Below are 15,975 nucleotides of genomic sequence, written 5' to 3' on the forward strand. Positions count from 1 at the left end.
CTTTTGCTCGACGTTATATGTATTTCTTACCAATCATGTTGATTGTTAGCAGGCTGACGGGGAGGATGAACTGAAGAAGCGACAGTTAATGGAGCTTGCTATTATAAACGGTACCTACCGGGATTCCAACACAAAAGTAGCTGCAGTTACAGGTACATATCTAAACGCGTTTATTTTTATCATTGCTTCAGGAATTAGTGGCTGTAAGAAATCCAGTTACGCTGTATATTTTTCAACAAAACAATTCGTGCATATTCTTTAAGCATGCCACAAATTATGCTAAAGGTTTCAAAGAGAATGGCTGTATAGTTTATGTTCTAATAGTAATGTAGTAGCGTAGTGGTTAGGACAGTGAGTCTCAACAATAGTATAATTTAGGGATAGATCTACTGAACGTTTCAGCCTGCGACGAGGAGTGGAGACGCGTTGCAGCGGCTGCAGCAGAAACGCAACGGCTTCTGCCAGGCCTGGCCACGCCGATGAGGACACCTAGTGCTCCACTGGGTGCACCGTTGATCCTCTCGCCACGGATATCTGTGCCAACGACTGCTGCCTCTCTTCTGAACGGCTCGGGCCCACCAGGTTCTCTTTTGTCAGCTGGGGACCCCCATGGATTGATCTACACACCGTACGCTGACTACGCGAACTACGCAGCCCTGGCAGGATCACCTCTGCTCACGGAGTACACGACTGCTGATCATTCTGGTGGGTTGTTTGCTCGCTGATCTTAGTTGCAAGATCGTTCTCCACGAGTATTCTTTCTCTCTCTCTCTCTCTCTCTCTCTCTCAATCTCTCTCTCAATCTCTTTTTCTCTCTCTCTCTCTCTCTCTGTCCTTTAACCAATGATACAGAACACACCCCCCCGACCAACGACAACGACAACAACAGTTTTACTGCTTTTTGATCTCCCCTTGTTCTTTCAGCACTAGAGAAAATCAGTATGTGTCTGCGAGAGAGACAAAAGCACTTCACTAGGCCTCGTTGTGTGTTCTTTCAGCACTAGAGAAACAGAAAGTCAGAATATGTGTGCGAGACAGAGAGACAAATGAAGCAAACACTTTTCTGTTCACGATTCTTCTTCTCTTTTTTTTTCTATTGAATGTTTTTTTGTGGAGAATCTCTTCTCTTTTCTTTTTTTTTACACGTTTGGTATACGGTTAATTATTATGATATACTGTGTAGGGTCAGGGACAGAAGAAATTGTGCAATTCTGCATGCAGGATGCACCACTGAATTTTTTTGTATGACGAGGAAGATGATTGTGGTTTTTTTTCTCTTCTGAGAGAAGTATTTTTTCTACAGAGAGAAGAAATTTATTTATTAACGGATTGTTGATAAGCAGAAATTTATTTATCAGTATGTGATAAGAAAGAGAAAGAACGTCCGCAGAGATTAGTACGATCCAGAAGTATGTGGAATGCTCTGTTGTTTTTTCACATAGGAGTTCTAGATGTTAGAGCAGACTTGGGCATTGGTCGTGTATAGTATTTTTGAGAAATAATTGCAGCAATATATTAATATTAATGTATGAAATAATGTGCAAGATAGTGGCATTGTTAGCCAAGTTCAAATTTCATGACCGCAACACTGCAATAAAGATTATAATAATACATTCGTGCAAAGGAAGGCCAAGGTTTGCTACGTTGTTCCTAAAATAAAAATAATAAATTAGTTAATGTTTGTTAATGTTTCGTTTAGCTCGGAAAAAAATGTGCCCAAGCCTGTGCTAGCGTTAACGTAAACCGAATGTTCTCCACAGTCAAACAGTATCGATTTAAATGATAGTCCCAGTGGTCTGGTCGCATGTGTGACTGGTTGTTGTTACTGTTATTATTAATATGATTATCATTATTTTTATTATAATAAGGTATTAATTATATACTACCGTTATTATTACTGTTTTCGTTATCATCTATCAAGATTATTAGAATCGTTACTTCTTTCGCTATTGTTTTCTATCGAGACTATCATTGAGTATCATCGTCATCGTCATTGTCGTCGTCGTCGTCGTCGTCGTTCATCTTCCATGATCATTATCATCGATCACCATCGTGTCATTACTCGAAATTCTTTATTAGAGAGTATAAAGGCAGAATACCACTTAACGTGAAGAACTTAATGATAATTCTTGACATTCGATGCTTACGAACAAATTCAAGTGACTCGTTAAATTGATTAAAGCAGCAATATTAGTATCACTGTTAGTACGATATCTAGTGCCCATATTAAGAGAGTCAGATCAGTCATTTACTAGTCGTGTCAGTGCTGATAATTATTTAATGGTAATTGTAATCGATATTAATATAAATACGTATTTATGAAACGACAAGTTCATATTAAGAAATAGAAGTTGTATAATATAAAAAAAAAGAAGTAAAGAAAGAAAACGATGATATGTAAATGGGGAAAAACTTCTAATTTGAAAGGAAGAATTATTTCTTGTTAAATAACAAAAAAAAAAAGAAGGAAATGCCAAACATATCGAATCACGTGTCGATATATTTACAGTAGCTCGAAATGGTATTCGTACAGAAGTATTAGATTTTACTTTCACCGGTTTGCATTCGTGCAACTAGCTCTGGTAAATAGAAATTATCTGCCCGTTAGAGAGTACATACGGAAATATGTACGTACAAGCATATTAGTATGGTATACACATATATTCTATAGAAGTATATACAAGATGAATTTTCTTTGCCTCTTGCAAAGCATAGTCTTTCGATTGTGGTAAATCTTCTCCATACATTTGTTACCATTACTCAGAAAGTATACATTTATCTGTGTCGATTAAATAAGTATGGTATGTTTGAAAAACAGCGAAATGCTTGTATATAAAAGTTATATAAATATGCAATGGCAATTTTTTTTCTTGGATGTTAATCTGTATAATCGCAATAATTTATTTACGTGACGGAATCACGTAATTGTATAAACGAGTTTTCTCGAATATCATGTTCGAAAGAAACGTGGTCGATTATTTTTAATTGGTGATAGGTATCTTTTTTCGAACGTACCATCGCTTATTGCATTTTCTTTGGTGCATTCACATGTTAGTACATTTAGTGGCATAAACATTATACGTACTCATTAGTTTTAGCGATTATATTCGCAGGGTAAGAGATAAGGAGTGAAATAAGTCGATTTCTCATGAAAACATTTTAAGCAAATTAATTACTGTCTCCATAGAGTTCAATTATCCACTCAGTATTTTCTGAATTCTAATGTACAACTAAATATTTGGAATTATCAGTGAAATCTTGAGTACAGTGTTATTATCGTCGGAGAAAAATGAGTCGAAATTATAGATAATTGCAAGAATTGTTAACAAAGTATTTACAATAATTATCCCGGGAGTCAGAATTATTAGAATGCAAAATTGTTCGCATGGTACATCGCTGCATTCGAATGAGTATTTTATTCTCATTTTTCTTAGCAAGAATAAAATAAAGTATATATTTTTTTATTACTCATTCTCTTTTCTGAGTATCGATACAAATTATAGTGTTGTACCGTGCGCGTTGCATGTTTGAAAACGATGAGAAATTCGCTTATTTCGAATCGCGGAAAAGTAGCAAATCTCGTAGCAGAATGTAGTTGAGACGACGTTCACGTTTGGGAAACGAACGATTTTTATGCCATAAGTAAACTCACGCGTCATATTTGCAGTTGGTGTCATATTTATTTATTAAATTTTTCTATTATCGATAGCAAATTAAGTAACGTTAAGCGAACGCGTAATATATTTATACAAAGACTTACTGTACGGAAGTTTAGTATGATTTATATTATAGTACACATCAATGTGTGTGTGTGTGTGTGTGTACGATTAGATTTCAAAATAGATCGTCATAGAAGTAACGTGTTGGAAAAGCTTCGTTGTGTGACCATCTTAAAAATTGTTTGAAAAATTGTCTTCGATTTTTTGGCCACTGATTGAACTTTCTCTCACAATGTTCAGAAAATTACAAAATAATTCGTTCGCGACTAAAAGATTTCTAGCAGGCAGCTTTTCAGGTTTGAATTCTTTTTAGGACAATTTGTAAACTGTTTTTTTTTTAATTCTTTAATGAATTTCGCACTATCGAAGCTCTCCCGTCACTCTACGCACGCATATTGTAAATCTTTAATGTAGAGTGTAATTTCCTGTTATAAGAAAGGGAATTGTTTTAGTGTTTCTGATATTTTTATATATTTTACGATACTTTTAAAATTACTCTTCGTATAAATACTCATATTTATAGCAATAGATGTTTTTTTTTTAAATACGCAGATTCGGGAGTATACAAATTAAGTTTTTTAATGGAATATTTATCAGGGAATATGAGAAAGCAATGAAGTAGTAAAATCGGGGAAGAATATTATATCTTGCGTCGGGCAAGAGATTCTGTAAAACTGTACAAAAATATTATTTATATATTTAAACGTAGCAATCGTTTCGTTTGTTTTTCTCTTCTTTTTTTTTACAACACACGAATGATTTTGTAAGTTAAAGATACATATTTTTATATGCTTTTATCTTCTTAGTTCAGTGAAAAGTAGTAGGAATCTAGTTCAGATAAACGATCAGTTGAGACAGTCTCGAGAAAGCGTGGAAAAAGGAGTTGCTGTTCCTGGCAAAAAGATCCCGTCATTATTATGCAATGATTAATTCAACTAAATAATCACGTTACCGCGTGCGGAAAAAGAAACCTTTAGTTTCCACACGAAGTTGATAAACTCACCGTGCCATTGTCGGATTCGATATATCGCACCTCCGCAAGAAAAGCGACACAATTCAAAAATGCAGCATTTGAGAAAAATCAACTATTGAAATATTCCCCCGCAGGTGGATAAATTGCGAGATAGAGATGTGACGCTTTTCGTGCATGTTTGGGCACTTTTCAATGACATAACCTCAAAATTGCCACTTTTTGACTCGCGTCACTTTTCTCGCGGGGGTGCGATATATATAAATATAAGAAAAATAATAGCATATGAAATTTTTGCCAGAAACAGTATCACCGAATGCGTGAGGATTAATTCATTGATTCGCATTAAGATATGTAGTTTCGTCACACGAAGTGTTCCCTAATTAATAAGTAGCTACACGAACAAAAGAAAAATATCCCGAAAGTAAAACGAAAAATACAGCCTACTAAATATAGTCAGGCTTATTATAAAACATTTGATCTACAATTATTAAAATGATGGTGGTGCTTTTTCACAAGGGTGTATCGCACATTATTGAACAAAAATTGCTCTCGGTGCTCTCTCTCTCTCTCTCTCTCTCTCTCTCTTTTCTTTCTCTATCTTTCTTACTTAGCATAGCAACCGGAAACACACAGAGAAAAGAAGCATACTTCATTTCTTTCGACTCGTTTTTCTCGAAACTCATTAATTTAGCTGACACGCGGAGGACTCTTCAGGGGTTAAACGATTTTATATTTAGGGTTAATCGATTAAAAATAGTGTCGCGAAGGGTTTCACGATTAGCTTGGCGAAGATAAGTCCAACTAACGAGCTCGTTCGAGTTGTACAGATAGGAAAATCTTTAGGGACCAAGTGGATCATTTTCTTAGAGACCAACGGTGGCTCACAAAAGTGTTTGTGCACATAATGCATTTCATTGCATCCATTGGACGATTACACGTTGCTTAATTATCACATTCGAGAATTCAATAGAATTAATTATACCCTAAATAGAGTTTGTTTTTCTGTGCAGTAAAAAATTTCAATAATTTTTTTAATAAAATGCAGAAAATAGTAGACTTCGGAATGTAGTGAAAAATTTATTGATTAATTGATTAGGATCAGAGAAACAATTGGTGTCTGTCGATTTTGATCGTTGTGTGTGGGATCACTATTGCGGGCCACCATGCGATCGCATAATCTGTGAGCATTCGAAACGCGAACGAAATACCAGCGCTAAGCATTTTACCTCGTATCGAGTATAAAATAAGTCTGTGGAAACGGGCAGAATGCGAGATTCTGTCATTAATTTTTCGTTCTCTCTTGTTTAAGTATTAGCAGACGTGTTACGATTCTAATGTTCAGTCTCACACACACAGGCAAAGTTGGCATATCGCATTCGAACCAGCATAACAGGAAAGATATAACGTTGATAGAGATTTTTTTTCGTCGGGGTAGCTGCGTTCTAAAATAGCAATAATATACACATAGATTATTTAATTGTTACCGATAGCGTAATCGAAGATGGGAATACAATGTACAAAGAAACATAATCCCCCCCCCCCCCCACGATTTTGCTGGAGACGCATAGAACGTGCTTAAACGAGTTCGAGAATATTATTAATTATAAATCGAGAAAGATATTACGAACGATATTCGAATAGTAATTTAAGCAAAGTACACGCCAGTGAACAAATTGAATTGTAAATAATGGCTTATACGGTAGACTCTACGAATAGAATTTTAATTTATAAATTTAGTTCGGAACGAAGATTTGTGCGTCTTCGAGTATTATTATTTGACTTTTTCGGTCGTGATTTTACACACACACGCGCGGCCGAGTCTTTTATTTAATTTATTCATATTTTACGGGAACGACGAGTGCGGACGATTCGTTCTTAGCGAAAATCGGGATGGCTAAATCTTTGCTCCGATCTATACGATGGATGCGTACCGTGTATTTAAAATAGTATTATATATGTGCAAGGTATTCACCATTTATTGCATCCTTCTCTCATTATTCGTTACTTTGTACGACGTTTAGAATTAATATACAGTGAAGCCTTGATCTAAGAAAAACTATTAAACTACCATTTCTTAAACCGCTAAATACAGTTCGAATTATGTCGTGTTTAAGAAAATAAAGTTACAAATGTCAGAAACACAAAGTCACAGATAAGTTGGTGGAAGTTCTATAAAAAAATAATGAAAAATAACAAAGTTTTGCAATTGGATTATAGTAGTGGTGCTTGGCCCAGTGGAGGGGACATACGTTTTTCATAGATCGTACAGTTCCCATTTTCTTCGCTCAAGGCTTTACTGTATTACCAATTTCTATACGATTAGAAAATAGACTATGTTTCAAAATATTCGATATTATTCCAAGCCTGAAGGGGGGCTGGATCGAAATGCGAACTGATAGAAATCGGAATAATAAAATGTTGTTATTCTACCAACAGTGACTCTCTCCACTCTCATTCGAACAATTCGACGACACGAGTTTAACCAATGTTTTATTGTTTTTTCAGTAAATCGGATTATAGTTTGCATGCGTACGATCGTAGAAAGACCGCATGGGAGTCTGTGTTTCTGTCGCTGGAGAAATGTCAGATCTGCTCTCTGCGGAGTGCTGACTCTTCGATCATGGTCTCTCGTACATATTGTGCAGGCAACTCCCTCGTAAACTGTGCAGAATGCATTTCAACAAATTGTTCGACAAAACTAGCGTTTTGATATTTTAAAAAAATATTGGATATTAAGAGAATCTAATAAAGTGGTTAGGTTGGAAAATTAAAAGAGTTTAAAAGATGGCGAACGTATCCTTGTGGTTACGCGGGGGTTGCCTGTGTCTGGACATGTATTAATCGGTTCTATTGTTGTTTATAGCGAATAGTTAAGTGAGACTTTCCAAGGAGTGGAAAAATTAAATGATACATGTGGCCACGTGCAGATGAGTTATTGACGTTTGTATGTTGGGGACAGGTGCGGCAGCGGCAGCTGCGAAACAGCGTAGGCACCTGGGTCAGATTCGCGAGCACCCTTATCAAAGGGCTGGTGCTTTGTCGTGAATACGGAGAGCGCAATCACTATAACTGTACGCGCCTCCGCACAGAGGTTAGTTCTCTATAAACATTCAATTTTTCACTTTACAGACATCATTCTCGATCGGCTCGCACGCGCGTCCCTACCAGGGGTTGCAAACGGTTTCGAATCGGTTCCGCCACCCTCAAATATTCCCTACCACGTCTTGAACAAGACAGAAATCTCTGTACAGTTCTCACTGTACTATAAACGCAAGTAGATTGATGATTTTGATCAGCTAATTTGTAAAAAAAGCAAATTCCGTATTTTTAAGAGAGTTCTCAGGGGATTTTTTAAATATTTTTTCACGTCAGATTTCAGAGTATAGTCCACATTTCAATATTTTATTACATTTTCTTGGAGATCAAAATTATTGTAAACGCTCTAGAAAATGATTTTTATCAGCTAATTTGTAAAAGAAGCAAATTCCGTATTTTTAAGAGAGTTCTCAGGGGATTTTTTAAATATTTTCTCACGCCAGATTTCAGAGTATAGTCCACATTTCAATATTTTATTACACTTTCTTGGAGATCAAAGTTATCGTAAACGCTCTAGAAAATGGAACAGTTACGCTTGTTATCTCTGCTTTATTTTCGCGTCCCACAAAATGCCGAGTAATGGACACCGATTTCAAGGAACGTTTACTCTCGGAGCTTGCGTTTCTGATAATTCTCCGATTTTTTTTCCAACGCTATAAATGCACAAAGTCTGCGTCAAAGTTCTAATTATAACGCCCGGCCATGTCGGTTCTTCCAAATGGATGGCGGATGTTTATGCATTTCTGGCAGCTCTTAATCTCTCAATCTTAATAAACGCGGCGAGCTAACAATTCGAGTGCTAGTCGAATACTTTCGTATATAATTGTTATTGCAATTTCATGGCGGAGTTTCTTGTTCGCAAATTGCCCGTCTAAAATTAGACATTTGCGTAAACATACGTAGTCTAGTTACAAGAACTGAAACGGCGTTTATAATTAGACTTGGGGGACGCTTTGTGCATTCCGCAAAATCGACGTTCATTTTTCTCTTCCGCGAAAACGATTTACAGTGAGCCTTGAAAAGTATTCGTACGTCCTTTAAAAAATTATCGTAGAAAATTTTAGAATAACTGTTATTTTTGGCCCCTGATGAGAACTACGATTTTCACCATATTTAACCAATTGTATCTCGCTTGTATATCAATCGATTTCGATGAAATTTTCAGCACGTGTATAACTAACATAGATCTACGAAACATATGTTTTTACTTTTCTTTAAGCACCCAAACAAAAAAGTTTTAAAAAATGCTTTTTTTTATTCCTTCATGTGATCTTGTAAATTATAATTTTTGGAAAATCTTCTTTGCAAACCAATGCTTCTAATTGATTATAAAAAATCATGTAGTTTGGTACAATTACAAAAGTTATTCTTTTTTTGAAGGCCGTACTAATACTTTTTAAACTCGCTGTATATTGTTAAATCATTGTCCTGCCAGTTCCTTTACCAAACAAGAGATCAACATACAAAAAGACTGTACGCGTTGGAAAGAATATCGAACAGTTTTCAACATTCTTTCTACAATGTTCACATTCCGAATATTTTATACAAATAATTTAATACTCAACAAACTATTGCCACAAGAAAAATGATTAGATATCTGGTAAATACAGCATTAAATTGTTTATTATCCTCGGAACCGTTTCAACCCCTGTCTGGTTCCCACGGGGAAATTTCACGGAGTGAAAAACCGTGTTTCCGAAAAATTCGCGCTTCGAGAACGAGCAACCCGATGGATCGATGTTTCACAAAAAAAAAAAGAACGAAACGAGAAACCACCATAATACTTTCTTTTCACAGATGAATACACATACATTGCTTTCTCTCAGACACAGAGTCGCACGAAGAATCTATGTGTATTTAAATGTAACAGAAGTTTAAAATTTCAGTATTGTGTTAACTCCCCGCAATTAGGTGCATCGAATGCATACACGCAGTTCTTTGCAGTCACGTTTTTGTCCGTCGGTAGTCGGTCACTGATTTTTTCGAAACGATCTAGCCCGAAAACGTGACGAGCTTTTTGCAGCAAGAACAAAAGGTACGGGTGCGCACCTACCTATTTTCGACACAACTATACCCGAGTTACTTCAATCATTTCCTCGGTCGGCGATTTCCGTTGACAATGGGAAAAGTCAAAAATTTGTATGGAACGTGTACAAATAAAAAAACATACATGAAACGTGTGCTCGAGCACAGAGAACACAGTAAATATTTCGAGCATCTATAACAAAGGAATACGAACTCTCAGACGAAATTCGCACACACACCGTGTCGTCCTGTTGCAATAACGTTCTCTCTCCAGGGAATTGCATTCGCGGAGATTTCTATTTAGCAACTTGTGCCTGTGGAACACGTATTAATTTGCCTTTTTTATTGCGTGTATTGTATGCGCGCGCGTGCGTGATGTATATATACAAACATATATATAGAAAAATATATATATATATCTCTTTTAAATAAATGCACATATTGAAGCATTGAAAACAGTGTTTTTTTTTATTTCAAATGAAGGTAAACAGGGGTGGTACAGTAATACGATGCGAAGGTTCGAAACATAGTGTGTATATGTATATACATACATGTATTTATTATTTTTTTAAATATTCCATATGTATATACACACGATATTATAATATTCGATTAGAATAATTTCCAAACTTCGGATGTCTCTATTCCATGTGTATCCAGGATATCATAACTCGAAAATACAGTATTAATTAATTAATTAAACAACAACAAAAAAAAACAAAAAGAAATCAGATAGAAACAACTATACCCCAGAAATTCACATGCATATTCAGTTGTGGCTTTTTTCTTCAGTATCCAAGGAGAAATTAATCAACTAATTTTAATCGTAATTTGCAAACATATTTCTCTGACCGTTCCGAATGATTTTTCAGGAATTTTTTCTCTGTTTTTTTTTTGTATTCTTCTGGCTTTCGTTGAATCTTTCGAGTTACAAAAAGAAAAGAATAGTTTATATATTTATACAAAATCGTTCCTGAAGTTTCATCCTGTCCTTCTTTATGTATCACCACTAACAATTACCACAGACACACACAAACATATATAATTGATAATTGACGCCTTTGTTAAACACGCATTTTATTTTTTTTTATTTTACTTATCGTATAACTTACGTACCTATTGTATTTTATTTATAATAACTATGCATTGTCTTTACGAAACTAACCAAAATGCTCCACATGGCCAAGTTGACACTAACTTAACGTTTCTATATTTATATATTCACACATATGCAGGGTGAACATTATGAAGCGTCACAGACGAATATCTCCAAAAATATTGAATATACGCAAAAATGTTTCAGATGAAAGTTGTTCAGTACTGAGGGGGACATCATGCGGTGGGGCTTTTATTTTTACCGGTGGACACTCCAAGGTGAGGTGAAGGTCAATCTTCTTTTTTTAAATGGAATGTCCTATTTTTTATACCATAGATCGATAGACTATCGAATTCTGAGTATAAAAGTGTTGACCTTCATATGTCCTAAACCTAATAGTCAACGAGATATTATCCAAAGAAGAAAGAAAATTGTTTCGATAATAACTCGTAAACTATTAGATTTAGGACATATGGTGGTCAATACATTTTTACTCAGAATTCGATAGTTAATCGATTCGTGATACAGAAAGTAGGAGTTTCCATTTAAAAAAATCAAGGTGACCTTCACCTCACCTTGGAGTGTCCATCGGAAAAAATAAAAATCCCACCACATGATGTCCCCCTTGGTACTGAACAACTTTCATCTGAAACATTTTTGCGTACAATCAATATTTTTGGAGATATTCGTCTGTAACGTTTTATAACGTTCACCCTGTATATGTATATAAATATTGTACACTATTTATTTTGATGTCTCGTCGAGGAATAATAAGAGAAATAATAATACAATAATAATAATATGTATGCATAAGGGTGACTTTAAGTTAAATGCCTGACAAACACGATACAATATGTATATAACATCCACAGAGATATATGTTCATTTCGCTTCTGTTGCATCATCAGGATGATTAATTAATATATATAATCAAAAGCTAAACTGATTTCCAGTAATATAGCCGTATGTTCAGTTTACGCATTTAATTTGTTAAGTCAAACGTATGTATAATATATCACTTTATATTTTAACTCTGCTATACATGGTGGCAGGTGCACACCCAAGCTATATCTAAACAACAACCAAAAGAAAGTCAATACGAGAATGTACTTAACTTTGTTACGATCACTATTCGAAATCTGCTTGTTTGTACTCATTCGTGTCTTTCGATAACTATGTACGTGTATAATGCTCTAGAATTCCATCTATTCTCGTGGGTATCCTACATGCGGGGAGGATACATGATCTCATGAAACTTTAAATCGTAATTGCTTAACCCTCTAATCAAATTCAATCTCTGATCGACTTCATCGATTAACTTAATTAATTATATATTCACAGCAATAGAAAATTCTCTTGTCCGCGCGCGATCATTCAATTTTCCCACAGAGATTTGCACGGTGAAAAAATCTCTCTTTCTCCGAGTGAAACCGATTCGATTAAAAAAAATTCATAATTAGAGGGTTAATGATCGGAGAATGGCTAACGACCGACAGCAGTCGAGGCCCGAAACTTTGAAGACACACTGTATCGATTAAAACAAGGGTGCGAAGCAGTTGCTCAGTGTTCGCGTTTGGTATTCGATTTGCATATGTCTGAAGATCATAACTAGATATCACTAGATCAAAAGATAAACAAATAAAAAAAAATAGAATTCAATGCATATTTCTAAGCTAAAGCATTGCTTCCCACTAACTAGGTTTCTCTCGACTATTGTACTATTCAGAGACTTGATATTAACATGAATCAGTCATAATTAAATCAACTAACAAACTGTTTTTTTTCTTTTCTTTCTTTTTAACATTGGTTGCCCATGGCCTATAGGCTTGGAGTGCTAACAATGGAATCCACTCGCCCAGTGCTAACACCTGGACTCTGGAACAACATCCGCGTTCGATTGATTCACCAACAAGATGACCACCTTCGTCGTTCGCATCACCAGCCCTGTTCGTCAAGTTATTATATCCATCCTGTATCCTTTCCGTGCTTTTTTATTCGAGAAACCAAAAATTGTGTAACTTCTCGATGTTCTCGACTGTGTTCCGGTGCGAGAACAGATTATATATCCATCAACAAAAAGAAAATAACATATGTGACAGCGTGTACAGTCTCGAGTGCAGGAAATATCCGGAACAAGAAAGAAACGAGTTTTTCAAATTGAGAAACCGTGGAATTTTGTCAATTTGAACGAGCGACAATCTCTCCCTCTCTCTCTCTCTCTCTCCCAAGAGAGAGAGGAGAGCCTCGTATTTAAAAAAGAGATTTATATTACGTTAAAATTACTCTTTTCTAGTGTTATTGTGTGGTTCGTTTGAACATGGAAAATCTTTCATAGTATTAACAAGTTTACCGACGTAATTTATTATTATTAGTTTCTTTTGTGTCCGCCCCTCGTATCATCATCTCCGCGTAACGATATCACTTCGCTGGTCCTGTAAGTACTCAAGTTTTACTTACGTCTAAAAAAACACAGTTTTTCTGATTTCTCGTATACCCAGACAGCACAAACACGTCTTTAAGACATGTCTAAGACGTCTGCAGTTGGACATTCAGACTTGTTAAAGATGTTCTGAATGTCTTACGAACGTCTTCTGAACGTCTTGTGTTAGAAAACGGTACGTCTTTAAGACGTCTGTTTGACGACAAAAAGACGTTCAGGAGACGTTCGTAGGACATTCTGGGGGTCTTTAAGACGTCCCTAAGAAGTCTTAAAGGTGCATAACTGTTAATTAAAATAAAAGAAGGGAATAGTAAAAATAGATTTCGACAAAAACGAGTTTTTCAAAACTCAAAAACGAATAAAAATAATAAAAATTACAATTACAATAAAAATCGAAATTGAAGTTGAAATTAAAGTGGAATTGAAGTTGAAATTGTAGTTGAAATTGTAGTTGGATTTGAAATTGAAGTTGAAATTGAAGTTGAAATTGAAATTGAAGTTGAAATTGAAGTTTAAAAACACTAACTCGAACAAATAATACCAATGCTAATGCTGGTAGATTATGAGTACATAAAAACCACACTGTTTATGGTCTTGTCTTTTTAGGACGTAAGACTTTCAGACCTAAAATAGACGTAAAATGGACGTCTTTAACGTCGTGTGCTATCTGGGTAGAATCTTTCGCATCTGAGGAAGGGTTCGAGTTCTAACGTTAGAGATTGTTAACTTATTTATTGTTCAGATACGAATCTTGTAGTTCCCTTCGCGTCTCTGCAAGGAGGAGAGGAGGACATCTCCTAAGGTGTGATATAATCAGAAAACGCGTTGTCACGCAGGTGTAACGATCGTTGTGAAATTAATATCGCCTCCAGCAATTCTGTATCTTTTGCTATGCGTCCAATACTCATTTGTAGACTGCGGATTTTTTTCGTTCATGCGAAGGACAAGTCTGTAAAGACCACAGACGAATTCGAGGTTATTGTTAGATTTTTGTTTTGCAGATAAATCCACAGTCTACTCCAGGCATGCACAACTAGACGATTTGGGAGCGCGGGCTCTCGTCTCGGCTCGTGAGCCAGTCGCGAGCTGGCTGGCACACGTAGGGTGAGGAGAACTGCAACAGGAACCGCTCACGAGCCGCTCTTGGAGCTACGAGTTGTGCATGCCTGGTCTACTCGTTTAGATACGAGGTGTACCCAACGTTGACTAAGTCTATTCGAAGCTACAGCTTTGTTATACTTGTCAGAGCTCCGACGTCTCGTCTGACACAAAAGTATGAAATGTATGAAATCCATTTATCGTTCGCTGGACACTTCTTTTTACTCCAGAGTACTTCATTGACCGATTTAGTATTATAAAGTATGCGAAAAACCATGTCGTAGCGTTGTGTATTCTGTAGTAGTCTTTGAACAATTTTTTGATTAGTTTGAAAAGATTCGCCCATTGAATATCGTAGATGTTGAGGCAGTTTGGTAGTCGATTACAGGACAGGTACTTATATTTTATTACAGGTGTAACTAGGGTGTGCATAGCTAAAGATTTCTTTTTGAAGAAGAGTGGAAAAAAGGGTTGGTTTTTCGATTGAATTTTGTTTCTGTTGTATCACACCTTCTGTATTCTAAGCGAGCAAGATTTTATGATTACGTCAGGCGATAAGTTTAAATTTTACATAGATATATATACATATAATAACGAGTTTTCTCTCGCTGTGTCTGGACAGATTATTTTTTTTTAGTACTTATATATACATATATATAATATTGATATAGAAAACATCAGAATGAAGAGAAAATAAGACGAGAAATTGAAAAATAGTATATATATAATGTATTTTGTACAATGAAACGAGTAGTAGCATGTTCATATAACGTAATAGGTGCAATATGAAATTTAAAAATCTGTTTTCATTTTGATATTTTTTATGCGAACGTGAAATTAATTGTTAAGTCTACGCCCTACCATTTATGAGACGGGAGAACGAATAATCGAAAATGATATTTCTGTTTCGCAACAGTTTTAATATGTTACATAAGAGCGCGATATTTACAGTTTTATATATCGGTGATTGAATACATTAATCGATTATTTATATATGTAAAATGAATATTGAAACTGTTAGACGCAAAATTTAATCGTAAGTTACACGATTGGAGTGGATCCAATCGAGTATGTAGAATTTTAATGGGATTATCAGTAGTGAAATATTGCAATAATTTTATTAAGTTTACAAACACATATATATATATACGAATCGACGCACATGCAATCGTTGGAAAAAAAATCAAAAAACCATCGAATTATTAATTAAGTCTAATACATTTATTCTATTCTTCTCTTTTTTTTAACATATTTCATATTGTTACATAACTAAAATGAATCTCTAATCGCAAAACGAGGGAACATTTATCTGAGAATGTTCTACAATTCTGAAAATCCTGTCGTACGATATTATGGTGCAATCAACAACAAAAAAAAACATTGAAATCATCCATTGACTATTTTCGATCTTGATAATTTAAACGAGTTCTTGCAAAAGTATATATTTTTTTATAAGGCATATATACATGTATAGGGTACAAACGTTTATTTAACGAACTGTTAACTGAGAAAATTCTATTGTTACGAG

General features: G+C 35.3%; 1 protein-coding gene across 14 annotated transcripts in view; it reads left to right on the top strand.

The window, feature by feature from the left end:
- How (protein held out wings) overlaps positions 1-13,854 on the top strand; it is a 47,988-nt gene extending 34,134 nt beyond the window's left edge. For 2 of the 14 annotated variants that reach the window (XM_076440632.1, XM_076440630.1), the window contains exons 5-8: positions 50-152; positions 379-705; positions 7,652-7,783; positions 12,734-13,854. In XM_076440632.1, coding sequence (XP_076296747.1) covers positions 50-152; positions 379-705; positions 7,652-7,737 — 516 coding nt within the window. In that variant the 3' untranslated portion in view covers positions 7,738-7,783; positions 12,734-13,854. Of the gene's footprint in view, positions 1-49; positions 153-378; positions 7,126-7,651; positions 7,784-12,733 lie in introns of those variants that run through there. The other 12 variants (XM_076440631.1, XM_076440634.1, XM_076440637.1 and 9 more) reach the window with 7 other exon arrangements.
- Positions 13,855-15,975: the final 2,121 nt, after the last annotated feature.

Source organism: Lasioglossum baleicum, chromosome 16, assembly GCF_051020765.1.
Source record: "Lasioglossum baleicum chromosome 16, iyLasBale1, whole genome shotgun sequence".
Taxonomy (NCBI): domain Eukaryota; kingdom Metazoa; phylum Arthropoda; class Insecta; order Hymenoptera; family Halictidae; genus Lasioglossum; species Lasioglossum baleicum.